We start from the raw sequence: 16,102 nt of genomic DNA, 5'->3' as shown, positions 1-16,102 counted from the left end.
AGAACAAAGGGTAGAAGGAACAAAGTAACAAAGAGACCCTTAGAAGAGATCACTGACCCACTTGGGAGTTAACTCACTCTGTAGCCTTGTTAGTCACATATTCGAATCACACTAGTTAATGGATATCCTTCCAGTATCCTAATAAATAGCAGTGCAGGGGTCCCAAAAGAGTCTTAGTTACCCAACAGCTCCTGACCCAATTTCATTATCCAGGCAGTCCTGGCCTTTGGCTGAGGACAGATACATGTTCCTCAGTAGCCTCTGTTGCCCAACCTGCCTGCACTGCAAACAAAGCATCCAGCTTCTCTGCAAGGCTGGAGGCCATAGAAACTCAGGCCATGGAGGCATGTTCAGATGCAGCTGATATCAAATGAAGTTAACAGAACGGACCTGAGAAAGGGGACGGAAGGTACCACTCGGAAAATGAGCTTGGAAACCATTTGCTTCCATAACCAACCTCTCATCTGTGTCCATATGAGGGAACCACAGACTGCCAGCACCAAGGAACCTTAAAGATCAACTATGTCATCCTACTTCATCATACACTTGAGGAAGCTGAGGTCCGGGGAAGGGAAGTGACTGGTCAGAGTCACAGAGAGTTTAATGGCAGGGGCAAGATTAGAACTCATTTCTTGTAATTCCCAATCCAAGGGCTTTCAGTTGTTATATATTGAATGCAGCAAGTGCTGTACAATGTGACTCTTAGCAATGATATTCATCATCATCACCACAGTCGATCTCACCAGTTTGGATTTTGATATGTCACTTGTAAGGCACTGTGACAGAGAAGGAAACAGGAAAGCAAAGCAAGGCCACTTGCAGAAATCCTAACACGTAGTCCTAATATTCAAATGTAAAGAAAGCTAAGAAGTAGAGTGGAGAAAAACAAGATCAGTTGTGGCTCTCTATAGCAACCAAAAAATAGAAACTCATTTGAAATGACCAGTGAGCAGGGAGAGATGACCCTATTAAGACACTGGGTCTAAAGCTTTCGGGGGCTGGGATGTACCTCTCACAAAAGGCAGTGGCATGTTTGTTGCCAAGGATTTGATGCCCACCAAAATTTTTTTCTAAAAGCAACAATAAAAATCAAACTCCTTATTTACTGTATTAATCAAAATGGTTGAGGAATAAAGACAGTGTTTGTTTAGGAGGTATGAGAGGGATTTTCTCTTCTTACTTCGAAAATGATATAGAAATCTTATTTTTTTTTTTTTTTTTGCAACAGAGTCTCGCTCTGTCACCCTGGATAAAGTGCCATGGAATCATCATAGCTCACAGCAACCTCAAACTCCTGGACTCAAGTGATCCTCCTGCCTCAGCCTCCTGAGTAGCTAGAACTACAGGTGCATGCCACAACACCCAGCTAATTTTTCTATTTTTAGTAGAGATAGGATCTTGCTCTTGCTCAAGCTGGTCTGAAACTCCTGAGCTCAAGTGATCCTCCCGCCTTGGCCTCCCAGAGTGCTAGGATTACAGGCGTGAGCCACTGCGCCTGACCTAATTTGCTTTTTTATGAGCACATTTTTTAATTTTAGAAAAGGAAGGAAGGGGAAGAGAGTGGGACTACAGAGTGAGAAGTTGAAAAATTACAGGGATAGAAAATTTCAACACCTATTCATTCACAAATTCTCTGTGATAAAGTGTAGAGTTTCTGAAAGCCACAGCCTCTGAAGCATCAGAAGGCTGTGGAAAAGATGCCCTCCCCAGTGTCAACTGTGTAATAAGTGGATCCTAGGGAGGCCAGGACTTGGGGCAGAGGTCCCAGCCTAGTCACTGCTGTCTCCCCTCTCCTGCCAGCCATGCTCCATCTTCCTCCTCCTCATCTGCTCAGATTGCCTGCCAAACACCTAAGAAATGTAATCCTTAATAGTATCTTCCTGTTTACACTGCGTCTCATTCTGGTCCTTTAGGAAAAAGAGAGGGGAAAAAACCCTACTTCACATGCAAGGCCTCCCCCACTACATGTAGATACTACCACCCTCAAAACTCCTTTCTTGACAGGGATCTAGAGGCTAGGGTTAAAAGCATGGTCGCCTCGGGTCTAGACCCAGGCACATATCCCTCTCTGATTCCTTCAGCCTTCTTTTCTTTTGTACACACAGGTAACTCAAGATACGGTATTGTGACAGATAATGCCCAGTCCCTGCCTTGGCTAAGTCCTTCACTCCCCACAGTGCTGAGGCCAAATACCACCCCAGAGATGTTCTGAAAGGCAGGAAAAGCCAAATGGGGAAGAAAATGGCTGAGGGTAGAATAGATGCTGAGGAAATACATATGTATGGTCTGAATTATATTCCCCTGAAGTACAGATTCAGTTAAAGCCACAAATAACGAAGATTCTCAGACTCCTTTAAGCTAAAAGGTCACTTACATCCCCCAATCTCTCTGTTCTCAAGTACAACCACCTCTTACCACTCTATTACTCAGCAGATTTTTTTAAATCACTACAGCTATAAAAAGATAACTGTCTCTTATCTCCACCCTAGAGGAATTAAGGAAATAAAATGAGGGTTTGTATGAAAATGCTTTGGAATTAACACATACATACGCACCACTCTAAATGCAAGGCAGTTTTTCTATCCCAACCACAATTGGAAGTGAGCCTAGAATATGATCCTGGGCCCACGGCAAATCTTTTTATTAGAAAAAGCCAAATGTTCATAGTCTTTACCAGACACAACTATCCACAACCTGAAAGACAAGGCATTAAGCATTTAGCTGTTTTCTATCCAGGTGTTGGGAGGAGGACAGAAAGACTAGAATCCCTTACAAATTTTCTTGAGAGACAAACAATATATCTGTCCGAGGTAGTCACAGAATATGCTTCAGGATTTTTATAAAACAGAATTCTCTCAAGGTCTACTTTAAAACCAAGACACCACCACCTGTCCCATCTTCCTCATGGGGCTGTTAGTACAGTAAAAATGCAACAGTGCACAGTAATCACCTTAAATATGATGCCGTGTAAGTTGTAATTTCCTCTGAAAACACGCCTGGCCTGCAACCTTCTATTCTCTGACCCTCCCGATCACTGCTTCAAATCTGCTGAAAAGAATATGATGAAAAGATGCCTCTAGGGCCACTGAACCCCATCTTCTCAAGTAGTCAAACAAATAGAAAAACCAATTCTGGTTCCACTCCTGAAAGTGCTGCTTGGAAATCATTAACTCCAAATCGGTAATGATTATAGTTAGTCAGTACGTGGAATTGTACGTAATTATCCCTTAGGCTTGGGAGGACAATTAATGAGACACCCCGCTCTTCCCCTCCCTCGCCCATCCTGTCCCTGTGTACTTGGACTCTGTGTCAAAGGCTCAGCTAGCCAGGAATGCTGCAGGGCCTCAAGGCTCCTAGAGAGTGCAAGTCTCCCCAATAAAGCTCAGCTCACCTAGCCTGGAAAAGGCCCTCGGTTGGCTTAGAGAAAATGTTTTCCCACACCCTTCATCCTCATGTTGAACAAATGTGGCATTCTTCAAAAACAGAGAGAAACCCAGATCTGTGCAAGAAAAGCCACTGAAGAAATGAAATGCCAGGTTCTCTGGCCTGTTGTGACCTGTAACCATTCTGCCTGACTCAACCTCTTCAGGCATTCAGAATTAAATCCAGCAGCTGGAGAAGGCAATGGTCATCCTACATCAACTCACAAGTTAGGGCTATGTCACCAAGATACTACTTTCTTGAATTTGCATTTTTAATCTTCCAAATATTTTAAGGAAGACCAAAAGATCTATTATATAAGCCTGCCCTTTCTTCTAAATTTATCCTTCCAGCTTCTGGGGATGACCCTACAGATTTAAAGAACAAGTCTGTGTCCTTCCTGAGCAAAATGAAAAAGCTGAAAATAAAAAACATCAACTCTTCAGTCTGACTTCAAACAGTAGCCCTGCCTCTCCGTGGTCATTTTATGACAGTGCAAGTAACACAGGATTGGGAGTCAAGACCTGGGTTCTAGACTAGCCCCAGAAAATTCACAAACTCACTATGTGACATGGAGCTAGTGGTTTCACTTTTCTGGGTCTTAGGTACATCTTTGAAATAACACAAGAAAGTTGAAATTAATGATGTTAGATAGCTCCAACTTTTATGGTTCTATTTGCCCTTTCTTGAAACTGTCTGCTACAGACTCATCTTTAAGATGTCATGCACCCATAGGGTTTCTATTAAAATTCTAATGAATTAGCCACAAACAGCTTATGTTCACCCGCACATTGTACTTTCCCAAATCTTGCTGGCCCACTAAAGACCTAAGTAATCATACTTGTGATGCACTGTTCTAATTACATAAGGTTGAGCCATATGAACTGCCAACATTCAAACATTTCTAACATACAAAAATGGCAATTTCATATAGTTCAACCTACTATATTAACTTATTTATTTCTGCTAACAAACTCATGAGGTAAGTACTGTTGATATCCTCATTTTACAAATGAGGAAACAGAAGCATAGAGAAGATAGTAACTTGCCAAGGTCACACAGCTAGTAGACGATGGGGTTTGAATTTAAACCTAGACAGCCAGGCTCCCAAGACTGTGGTCCTAACCATAACATTATATTGCCTCTTGAAATGGAAACAAGAAGAGCTTGAACGCTCAGAGCCCAGACCAAGATAATGTCTTGGAAGGAGAGTGAGAGGCTCCCATCGCAGCCTTTGTTGGGTTGTACCTTTCACTTCGATGGTGGCATTTGCTTTAGGAGCGCTGACAAAGTGATATACACAGTGGTATTCGCCTGAATCTTCAGCTCTCGGCTTATTGATCCTGCAGAGATGAGAAGAAAAACCAAGTGAGGAAACTGAGAATGATCAAAATATACCACAAAAGGAAAACCAAAGGAGCAGTCAGGGACCCTGCTCTCCAAATCCTGCCCCTTAAGGCAACTCACCTCCCCCTAACTAAAAGTAAAACCCCTCCTCTGTGCATCCCAAAACATTAATGCCTTACTCTTTCCTGGATGCCAGGAATACAAAGATGGAATGGCACACTGTCTCTAACCTTAAGATGCTCTGGTCCATTGGGAGAAACAAACGGCAAAATAAGTAATCAAAATAGAGGGCTGTACAAAGTACTACAATTTATACTAAGATATAGAGCATGGAACCATAACTGAAAATTTCTTGCTCATCTCATGGTTCTAGTCAGATAAACAAGAACAGAAAACAAAAACCACAAGCTTTTTCTGAGCTTCCCTAAAGACCTTGTTTTGGTAGTCCCGCTCTTCCTACTCTGTATTTTAGTAGCATGTCTTTCAATAAGTCTATTCAATACCAGGACCCAGATATAGCTTAAAACAAAAAAACAACAAAACTGCCATTAGAGCATCACCACAGAGATGCAGCTAAAAGCCTTATCATCAACTCCAGCACCTGCATGATCTGGTCCCTGCCTACCTCCCTGGCCATACTCCATGCCACTTTCCAGCCCTTCTGGTCTCTTTTCAGTTTAATGTGCCAAACTTGTTCCTCCCTCAATAGCTTCACACAGGATGCTCCTTTACAAAGAATGTTCTTCCCATCACTTTTAGCCTACCTAACTCCTCTTCCATCAGGTCTTGGCTGACATGTCACTTTGTCTGGCCTCAATCTAAATTTCATCCCCCTTCATGACATTCGCTCTCACACTACCCTGTGATTTTTCACAGTATTTATCACAACATATGATTATACATTTACATGATTGCTTTATTAACGTCTGACTTCCCAACAGACAAAGTTCTAAGTGGGTAGGCACTATCTGGTACACGATTCTACAGCCAGCACCTTGCCTGGTGCCTGGAATACAGGAGGGGAATGAAGAAACAAACCAACGAATGACCAAAGGAATACAAACTCAGACTGAACAGCTGTGCACAGATCCAGACCAGGTTAAACAGCGTGACAGGGAGGACTGTAAGAAGTGTGTATGGCCACAACACTTTCTTTGAATCTCACAGGGTGATCCCAAACATGCTTTTTGCCCCTGAGGGCCAACTTCGCATCAGCTCAGTATAGTTCGGCCTACACGCATACACATCAACACATGCAGAAAGGTTGGTGAGTAATTACAGAAAACAGAGAAACGACAGCCTTGAGATTAGAGAATTAAAATTTATATAGGGCTGGGCACCTGCTCTTTTGCTTAGTGGTTAAAATATGATACTTGTGATGGTAGAATCTCCACTGTACTATTTAATGTCTAAGAAAAACTCCTCAACTGGACCACTGACTGGCACCATGCATATTCATCTTACTGCTCATTTCAAAAAAGAAACACAGGTTAAGAGACTATGAATGAGAAAAGACATAGCCTGTCTCCAGGACTGTGTCAGCAAATCCATGGCAGCATAGTATTCTAGGAGGAGCAGTCAAGATGTCTTTTTAATTTGACACGATGCCTCTTCTTAAATCAACATGCTCCCAGTAAAAAACCAGACACAAGTTAACTGCTCTTGACAGCAAGTGTTCCAGAGTTTGAGGGAGGAGCAGCAGCTATATCTATCTTCAGGGTTTAAACCAACTTTAAGTTCCGTGAAAACTATTTGGTAAGATATCTCCCACTCTTGAGGCCATGCCTATGGGCTCAAAATCTCCCCACACCATTCCCTTGGGCTAGCTATTATGAAGAAACTGAAGAAAATGGAAACGTCCCCCACAGGCTGAGCAGAGGCAGGGTTCTGAAATTGGGCCCATGGCTGACTTATTAGGTAGCCCAGGGGACTCATCAGTTGTTATCCCACAAAATGTGGAATCCCAGAAAAACTCTAGGGATGCAGAATACCCCAGGAGAACTTCAAATAAGCTGAGAAAAAAAAAAGCAGAAAAAGCATTTTATAAAGTCAGGCTGAAATTTTATGAAGTTACAGCTCAAAGCTTTGTGGGCAACAGTACAAGACCCAAGAGAAACATGACTGGGTGTCTGTAACCTTGAAAGAAGTACTATAAAAAGCAAACCTGTAAAACTAATGGTCAGACCAAGAATAAATGCCTTTCAATCTATCCAACATCTTTATTTCATTAACCCTTTCCCAACTATGAGGATATAGGTGAGGCTATATTTCCAACTTTATATCAGAAGAAACTACAGTGGAGATAGGTTAACTTGCCACTGAGTAGTACGGCATAGCAGGGGAAAAAAAAAAAACACACACACACACAAACAAAAAACCACCAATTCTAGAAAAATTTCTAATAAGTCAGAAGACCTGGAACTTAGCCTTGGTTCTGGAATTTATTAGATATAGAATTTGGCTCTACAGCAGCCAAGAGTTACTCTTTGAGTCTTAGTTTCCTGGCCTGAGAAAAGGAGAGGGGCCCAAAAATTCAAGTAGATCAATTAAATAAGGGGGTAAAAAGATCTCAATGCTATAAAACACCAGAGAATGTTCTTGCTACTACTGGGTACAAAAGTTTTCCTGGTCTCACTCCCGTCCTCTCTGTCTTTGCACTGACTGCATCAACATACCACACAAGATTAGCTGATGCTTTTTCAGATTAGTTTTCAACCAGGAACAAATTATTCTGAAAAGTGAGGTGTCATGTGTTCTAGATATCCCAAAAAGCCCCAGATCTTTGGGCGCTGGCAATAGCCAGCAAATATCCTCCTTTCTTCAAAGGATATTTCCAGGCTACCATCCTCACTCCAGATCATTAAGGAGCCCTGTATCTGCTGGTCCTTATCAGGTTTATGGTGATATTAAACACTCCTAAGAGGCAATTCACTAGGAAATCTATCCAGTGGCAAGATCATTTAGGAAGATGTCTTGCTCTAATAGTCTCAAAGCAGACTTCAATCTGATTCCTCAAACCACTGGATTAAGGTAAGACACTGCACTCTAATTGCACCTCTCTTCTTGACTAGCATTGTTACTCTGAGTAAATCATTCTCTCATGCCCTCAATTTCTTTAATATCACAGTGAGGGGATCATCTATGGCTCTCAAATCTGTCTGCTCATCAGAATCATCTGGAAATCTTTTATAGATTCCTGGACCTTATGCCAGGATTAGACTGGATTAGACTCTCCAGGGAAGGACCAAATATATCTCATTTCCCTCCCACATGGCATAATTATGCATCATGAATGTTGAGTGAGCTCAGCCACAATCCCTCCCACCTTCCCAGGAGCTGCTAGCCCCTCTCACCTGTATTCCATGTTGCTGGCATTCTTACGAGTGGCAGTCAGTTCCACCCCATTCTTTGTCCAGTAGCTGTATGTAAGGGTGTGAGAGCTGGAGGTGAGGTTACACTGCAGGGTGACGGGGAGAGCAGAAGGACTATCTCGAATAATGATCTCTTCACTGGTAACAATCCTTGGCTCTGTAATAAGAGTACACAATGATAGGGGGCAATAGCCTTCCATCCTCTGCAGCCCTGGCCTGAGAGTTGGATGGGGTAGGAAGGGGAGACTAGAAGAAGAGGGAGGGCAGACAGGACCACATGAGGAATTTCACTTTACCACTTTGGAGGAAGTCAAGAAAGGAAAAACAATGATTATAAGCAAATGACCACTAGCGCAGACAACAGCCTGAAGACCAGTTGGCCTAGACGTGAAAGAATGGGAGTATTACAGGTATTTTACTGGCAACAAACAACTTATGCTTTTGAATACCACCTTTTTATGATATAAGAACCACCCACCGATTCAGCTTCAATTAGAAAACCAGGCTCCACCTCCCAGTTCTGAAGACAAAGGCAACATCATTTACATAACTAATAAACTCTCTATGGGCCTTAGAACAGTGACAGGTATAATTAGATAATACATGTATGGCTTTTCCCACACTGAAATGTTAAACCTATAGCAAGCCAGTCATGGCCATTATTTATGTAGAAAAAGACAGCATAGATCCTAAATGCAAACTTCCTATTGGAAGTCTCTAGCATTTTCCAAATTTTGCTAAGGCAAAATTCTTAAGGAATTATCAGTTCTTCTCTCCAGCCCATATTTATTCCCAAAACAAAATTTTTCTCAGAATTGCACTTTAAAACACATTCTATTCCAAGATAATATAACTAGAGTGCAATATGTGTTGGTATTAGGGCTCCTAGAATTGTAGCTTAGAGTTCGCTGAATCCCACTCTCTCGAAAAGTGAAATAAATTGAGCAAGGCCATAAATATTATTGGTGGCAAAGCTGGGCCTAGAAGACACATCTGACTAAATTCTCTATCCCGGTCCGACCCCAACCCCCACCCCCACCTTCCACCCTAGGGCAAGGCATATACTTCACCTTCTGGTTCTATCCTGGGCTTAGATAACCTGGGATCACTAGTGTATAAAAAATAATCTGACTCAAATATTACAATATATTGGACAGAAATTTTTTAAGTCATATTCTATCATTCCTGGAAGTTTCATCTTTAAATCACTCTGAAATCCATCACTATATTAAAGTCAAGATGTTTCCATGTTTGTTATTTGTCTTTTCTTGTTTGTCGTTAATTTTTTTTCCAGGATTAGTTCTTGTTCTATTTTTGGTCAAACATTTTCAGGTGAAGTTTAAACTGATCATCTTTTTCACCCACAATAAGGGATATTTGATATTTGCTCTTTTATTTTCTTCGAATTCTTTCTCAGAAACCCTTGACTGACTTCCCACTTTCCTGTATCTGGCTACTTCCTGTCTACAACTGCACAGCAGCATCCCCTCACCATTTTATGCAATACAGTGCTGACCGTTAACTTTTGAGAACAGAACTCTCTCCCTCCATTGGAACTAAGGTTTGTTTGCAGTTTAGGGAGGAGGAAAGGACAGAGACATCATGGGATACTTGGAAAATGTAATGCCTTAAGGACTTCCTGACCAATGTAACATTTCTGACTGTAGAGTTAGTACCTTCAGAGAAACTTGTACTAAAGCAAATCCTTAAGTTTGCTCAATTAACAAATTGGTTCTAACTATTTTCCAACTCTGGCAAAAGGATAATGGTTATCTTCCATTCAGCATTGGTCCTTATCAGTAACATCAAACAGGGTCTCTATGTACAGATAATGGAGGCATAGCAGCCACTAAGACAGAAGCAGATGCATGTAAACACGTTAGCGCAGTGGTGTCCCATGGTTTCCAAGACACACTGGACAGAAGTCAAATCCCTGGGCCTTAAGAAGTCGAGCAGAACGGCTGCAAACCCTGCAATGGAAGGCGCACACACACCATCAATCAGCAGAAAGCATCACAATTCCAAGAAAAATCAAAACCAAGCAAAAACAAAAGTGAAAAAGATAGAACCAGTACTCCACAGAAGAGAAATTAAAAAAATATAAAGGCAACATTAAAACCCAAACACACTTTTAGGTTTTCACTGAATTTTTATTAACCAATTTCATTTTCTGTCCTGCTTAGGACTTTCTGGCTCTTCCTCTCAGATTGCACTGAGAAAGGGTGAACTCTGAGAATGAGGCCAAGAGCTTCCAGATGTTTAAATAAATACAAGGAGGCCAAAGTAAATGCTACTCTTACCTGTGGCGATGCAAATGACCACTGCAGCTCAGGGAGATTAAGAAGCTGATGAAAGCAACCTGGTAGACTTTCTGCCAAGAATTCTTGGAAGGCAAAGGAAAACACTTTTTCCCTTAAGTGTTAAAGATCCAGGAGAGTCAGCTGGGAGCAAGTGGATAATTTCAATAGGTTTAAATATGATTCTGTACCATAGGAGGGTTGTGGGGTAGGGTAACCTGCCTCCTGTGATTGCTGTGTATGAAAACTAGTGCCAGACCAATTCCTTGGCCATGGTGCCACGTCTGCATTCTGCACCAGGACGAAGGTGGGGCTTTTATTTCTGTGGCCAAGCACTGCCCAGTGAAGTCCAAGAGAGATGAACATTCAGGAGAAGCTCAAACATTTTTACCTGCCACTGACTCCTAGTTAGAAGCAGCAGGTAGGAGACCCTTACCCTAGCCATCATGCGTATGTAAAGAACATGCTATGGCCAGAGAGATAACCCTAAAATCTGGGCACATTTCTCTTCCTGCCTTGCAATACTCAAGGAGCTTTGGGGAAAGTACTGCCAGGAGGTCATTCTTAGATAGAAGACTTCAACCTTTCCCTGGAGGCAATGTCTTTGGGAATGCTGAGATCATAAAACAATCCAATTAGAGTTGAATCCAGGGCACTTTAAGGAAACAAACAAACCAAAAAAAAAAAAAACCCACAACAGCAGCAACCTCCTGGCTCTCCAAAACAGCTAATTAGGGTTAACTGACTGATGGGGAAGTCTGGAGAGAGACTGACTAGCCAGGCTTTGGGTTTAACCACATGCAGACAACCATAAGTTAGGAAATTGTTTCTAAGCAAACTAGGGAAATGTTGGGTAATCTTGGGATTGGTAGGTAGGTAGGGCCCCAAAGCCTCCTCTTTCTCTAGCCCCCAAGCATGGTCTTTCTAGCTATGAGTCAGGCTCCTGGAAGTACAAGTACCAAATGCCCAGCCCAGTCCATGCCTATAAACTTCTGCAGACCTCTGTGGCCATTTGGATAATTCTGATTTTATAAGGAAAGGAGCAAGGGAGCAGGAAAAGGAGGCGTGCAAGGGAAAAAAATTGTTTTTTAAATAAAAAAAAAAGAAAGAAGAAAAATTACTGGGTTAATGTTCCCCATTTTCACATAGACAAGGTTTTTTCTTTTCCCCTTTCCAGAAGCAGGTTCTCTGATTCAACAGTGCCAACTGCAGCAGCCTCTCCCGTCTCTGGTCTATGGGCTCTTTTTTTCTCTTCCATAGGGATCTCTGAGCAGCCACAAAGAACAGACACTAATTTGCTATTTTCCATATAAGTATATAAATTCAAGGCCAATGTCATATTACCTCCTGTGTTACCACCAAATTCCTCATAAAACTAGTATTTTACTATTTTCACTTACTCTTTCTAAATTGATCAGCTCTTTAAGAACTGGCTATAGGTTCCTCACTGAATCCTTGAAGAAGGTGAAAAACCCAGAGGATCTTTCCACTCAATTATAACCAGGTCTGACATGGGGCTAGAACTCTTCTTGGCCCACAAGCGCACTGGTTCTGTGGTGTCTTCTCCTTCCCTCTCCTTCCCACTTTCTTCTCTTTCAAGAAAGAGAAGTGGCCACAAAAGCTCCTGTTGTTACATGTCTAACTTGTACCTGCTATAATAGATGAAGGGGAAGATTCTGAGCCAGCTGCTCAGCTCACCTTATCACTGAGAGGAAGAGGGCTGGAATTTAGTTTCCTCTTTTTTCAAGACACAAAGAAAAAGGCCAATGTGAATGGCTTCCAAACCATTTCTGGGGTTGCCATTCTCCGGGATGAGGAGCACTGTGCCAACAGTCAGTCATCAAACTGTGAACAGGAATGAGATACAACTCAGACTTTGAGATAGTGTGATCGGGTTTAAAAAAAAAATATTTTGCAGCTTAGTGTCACCTGGCTTCTAACAGCAAGACATATGGAGGAAATCTCGGGCTGCTGCTTTTAAGAACAGGAGAGTGAATGGGCAGGCCTGGTGAGGAGTATACTGCTGTAGTGGAGGGCTAGTATCAGAGAAGCACATGCCACTGTTTTAGAAAAGAAAAAGAGCTGGAACTATGGAAGTATCCAAGCTTACATGCCACCCAACAACCAAAACACACCACCACACTGCACCCATGGCAACATTCCCATCACAGAACAGGATGACACCAGGTCACAGTGAGGGAAGAGGCTGGGCAGACACAAACTCAAAACCAGAGGTGAAGGCAGCTACTCAGAGAGCTTCAAACAGATGAACAGGAGAAATAAAAAGTAGTTAGATTGGGAGAGAAACAAAAATGGAAAGGCACCAGAGAAGAAATCAGCAAAAGGATAGCAGGAAACCTACTACAAAATCAAAAGGGGAGGGGAAAGAAACAATTTCAACACTACCCTCTCTTTGACTGCCTGGTTTTGTGAGTTTTAAATTTTTTTTAACCTCCCCAGTTCTCCCTCCCCCCCTTTCCCCAACGCAGATGAATTTGGACAGTCACGGATTTCCTCAAGTTCTTTGTTCCTGAGAAGAAAGACACAGAGAAGGGTTGGGGGACAATGGAGGCAGAGAGCACGGCAGAGAAGAAAAAAAGTTGCCACAGATGTTTTCATACACTACAACCAAAAGGGTCGTGGGTTTGAAAAAAACGAAGACAAGGGGTGGGGTGAGTGATCATACTGGGGAAGAGGGAAAGGAAGCAGAAGGGAAGGGTCATTGGGCCACCTCTAATGACTACAGTACTACTACTGTAGGGTGCTGGACTCACTCTGAAGGACGCTTATGGTGGCCTGGGCTCGAATCCATGTTATGGAGGGGTTTTGCCTCAAGTCATTCCTCTTGGGGTCGTTGCTGGCCCTGCACTCGTAAGTCCCAGAGTCCTCCAAGGTGAGCCGGGTTATTCTCAGCACACTCACGCCGTTTGACCCGTAGGCGGTGTTTACGGTGACACGGCGCTTCCGAGCACCGTCCCACAGCTGTCTGAAAGACTCTGCCCGGTTGACTTCTGCGTACCACCACTGGATCTCTGGCGTGGGGCTCCCGACCACGTCACAGTACAGCTCAAAGGCGTCCCCCGTGAGCTTAGTTTCTGACATGGGCGACTTGACAAACCCAGCTAGAGGGAGGGGGAGCAGGAATGCAGTGACAGGCCAATCAGAAAAAAAAAGAATCAACAGGTGTTAATAGTAATTTAAAGAAAAGAAAAGAAAAAAGCAAATGAGTTGCAAAGAACAAAAAAGGATTCATTTTTAAACTATAAAGAGACAGTAATAGCAATTCATACAAGCTTTTAGAAGAAGAACCACCCTGGGAAGCTTATGAAGCAAAGGCAGGCTAATTACAAGCTGGGGCAGCCCAGGTGCTGGCCAGGCAGAAGCAAGCCCACTGGAAAGCATTTTAGCAATGGGCCCAGCCGGTGGGAATGAGAAAGCCTCAGGTCTTGGGAAAGAGCCTCTTTTCTTAGAACACAAACCATTCATTACCTTTTCAAGCTCAGGCAAGTGATGAAAGATAACCGGAAGTGGCAGTAGGTTTATATACCAAGTCAGGATCTCTTTTTGGATGGGTAAACACTGTTAGAGACGCAATGTCTCTTGCAAGCCTCAACAAGAAGTACTAACTGACCTACTGGTGCTTTCTCTTGGGATTTAGAGCCCAAATTTCAACTGAAAGTGTAGCAAATTTCTCTCTCATGCAGCACCCTATCTTGAGTTCAGATTAGACTTTCTCCACCTCCTATTCTTCCCTGGGGCTATGGCAAACAACCAACCCAGTTGTCTGTGATTAGGCAGCCTCCACCTGAATGCAGACCTTTAGACTCAGGAGGACAGGACAGTCTGTATTTCACACCACAGTGAGATACTCTGGGGGTCAGCTCAGGAGTGGGACCAGCAGCACCAACAACCCAACTCATCACCAGCCAATGGAGGGTCTTATGCCCTCCATAATCCCATAAATACATATAACTAGAAAAATCTTCTGCAAGGGAGTTGTAGAAATAACCATGTTATACTTCACAGGCTCTATATAGTTTAGCTGCCTGGCTACTAGAAGCCAGCTCAAAAAGAATGAGAAATGTATGCTGATTAATTAAACTAAACTTTAGGGTGAAGGCCAGGCCTCAACCAACACTGTCAGGGACTGCCCAGGAATTAAAGCTGATGCCTACCTCCACTTGCCCATAATTTGCTTGAGGTTACACTTCCTCAAGACAAAGTGGAAATGGCAGAAAAAGTGTAAAAAAAAAATCCAGGCTTTGGCCGGGCGCGGTGGCTCACGCCTATAATCCTAGCACTTTGGGAGGCCGAGGCAGGTGGATTGTCTGAGCTCAGGAGTTCGAGACCAGCCTGAGCAAGAGCGAGACCCTGTCTCTACTAAAAATAGAAAGAAATTATCTGGCCAACTAAAATATATATAGAAAAAATTAGCCGGGCATGGTGGCGCATACCTGTAGTCCCAGCTACTCGGGAGGCTGAGGCAGTAGGATCGCTTAAGCCCGGGAGTTTGAGGTTGCTGTGAGCTAGGCTGATGCCACGGCACTCACTCTAGCCCAGGCAACAAAGCAAGACTCTGTCTCAAAAAAATAAATAAATAAAAAATAAAAAATCCAGGCTTATTTGAAATCTTGGAGTTGGGTCCACAGGTAACAAAATCACAGTGCAAGCACACTCTCTCTTACCCATTCACTCCACCTGGGATTCATTCAGCATTTCTACCAATTCAGGTAGTGTTCTAAGGTAACAGGGCAAGAAAGAGGGCACTCAGTGGCTTGGCAACTTCCCTTGGGAGATCTGGAGCATAAGCCAAGCCAGTCCCTCTGCAGTGAGCAGTGAGGTCAGGGTCTGCCAACATCAGACTAAGAACATCCCAGAGGAGAGTAAAAACTAAACGAAACAGTTTTCCTACAGTCCAGAAGCCAAGGATTTAACAGGACTAGCTAAAAATGGAGGTTGCTAAGTGGAAAAATTTGTTTATATTCATAGTGGTATTTGCCTATGGAGATAAACCCTACCCCATGGATCTAAGAATGTGAAGGGAGATAATATATTTACTTAAGCAGAGATCAAGACCTCCAAAAATTCATACTAGACTTTCAATTCCTGAAACTTTTAGAATCTGAGGAGCACAGGAGTGCTGTGATTAATAGACTCAAACTAAATGTTCTGCCTTTAATACGCCATTCTAAACTACCTCTTCAGATTCAACAAGTCTTGTTCCCTGTGAGGAAATATCTACCAGAGGATCCAAGAAACAGATGTCATTCTCAAATGCAGAAGTTTTAGAATTACAGAAAAGAGCCCCCAAGTCCCTGTATAAAGAGCTGAGCTCACTGCCAAATAAAGTGGTATCCAAGGAGCCATGTCTCAGTACATCTCACAAACTGCCACCTGCCCACCTGTCAAAGTCAATGCCAGCTAATACAAAGGCAAAGGTAAATGAAGCTGGTTTCATTCATTTTTCTACTGGTTCAGCCATCAAAGAAAATTGGATATCAGTAAATCCCTGGAATGCAGTAATAATATTATTATTCTGTTTTAATCATATTCTTGACCATAAGTGGAAATCACAAATGGTCTTATTATCACATTCTCTGTGAACCTGGGGAGTTTACAGCCTCTCAAATGCTGTAATTATGCACTTGTTTATGCCCTAAAACTCTG

The 16,102-nt window shown here is 42.7% G+C and overlaps 1 protein-coding gene across 4 annotated transcripts in view; it reads right to left on the bottom strand.

Annotated features, from left to right (window-relative positions):
• The window catches only part of NPTN (neuroplastin), a 67,018-nt gene that overhangs the window by 20,037 nt on the left and 30,879 nt on the right, over positions 1-16,102 (bottom strand). For 2 of the 4 annotated variants that reach the window (XM_069457676.1, XM_069457685.1), the window contains exons 2-4: positions 13,210-13,557; positions 8,121-8,295; positions 4,669-4,763 (exon numbers count right to left, since the gene is read on the bottom strand). In XM_069457676.1, the coding sequence (XP_069313777.1) occupies positions 4,669-4,763; positions 8,121-8,295; positions 13,210-13,557 (618 nt within the window). The remainder of the gene's footprint in view (positions 1-4,668; positions 4,764-8,120; positions 8,296-13,209; positions 13,558-16,102) is intronic. The other 2 variants (XM_069457694.1, XM_069457701.1) reach the window with 1 other exon arrangement.

The sequence above is a fragment of the Eulemur rufifrons genome, chromosome 2 (assembly GCF_041146395.1).
Source record: "Eulemur rufifrons isolate Redbay chromosome 2, OSU_ERuf_1, whole genome shotgun sequence".
NCBI lineage: Eukaryota > Metazoa > Chordata > Mammalia > Primates > Lemuridae > Eulemur > Eulemur rufifrons.
Note: the sequence above shows the minus strand (reverse complement) of the source record. Positions and strands in the feature narration are given on the sequence as shown.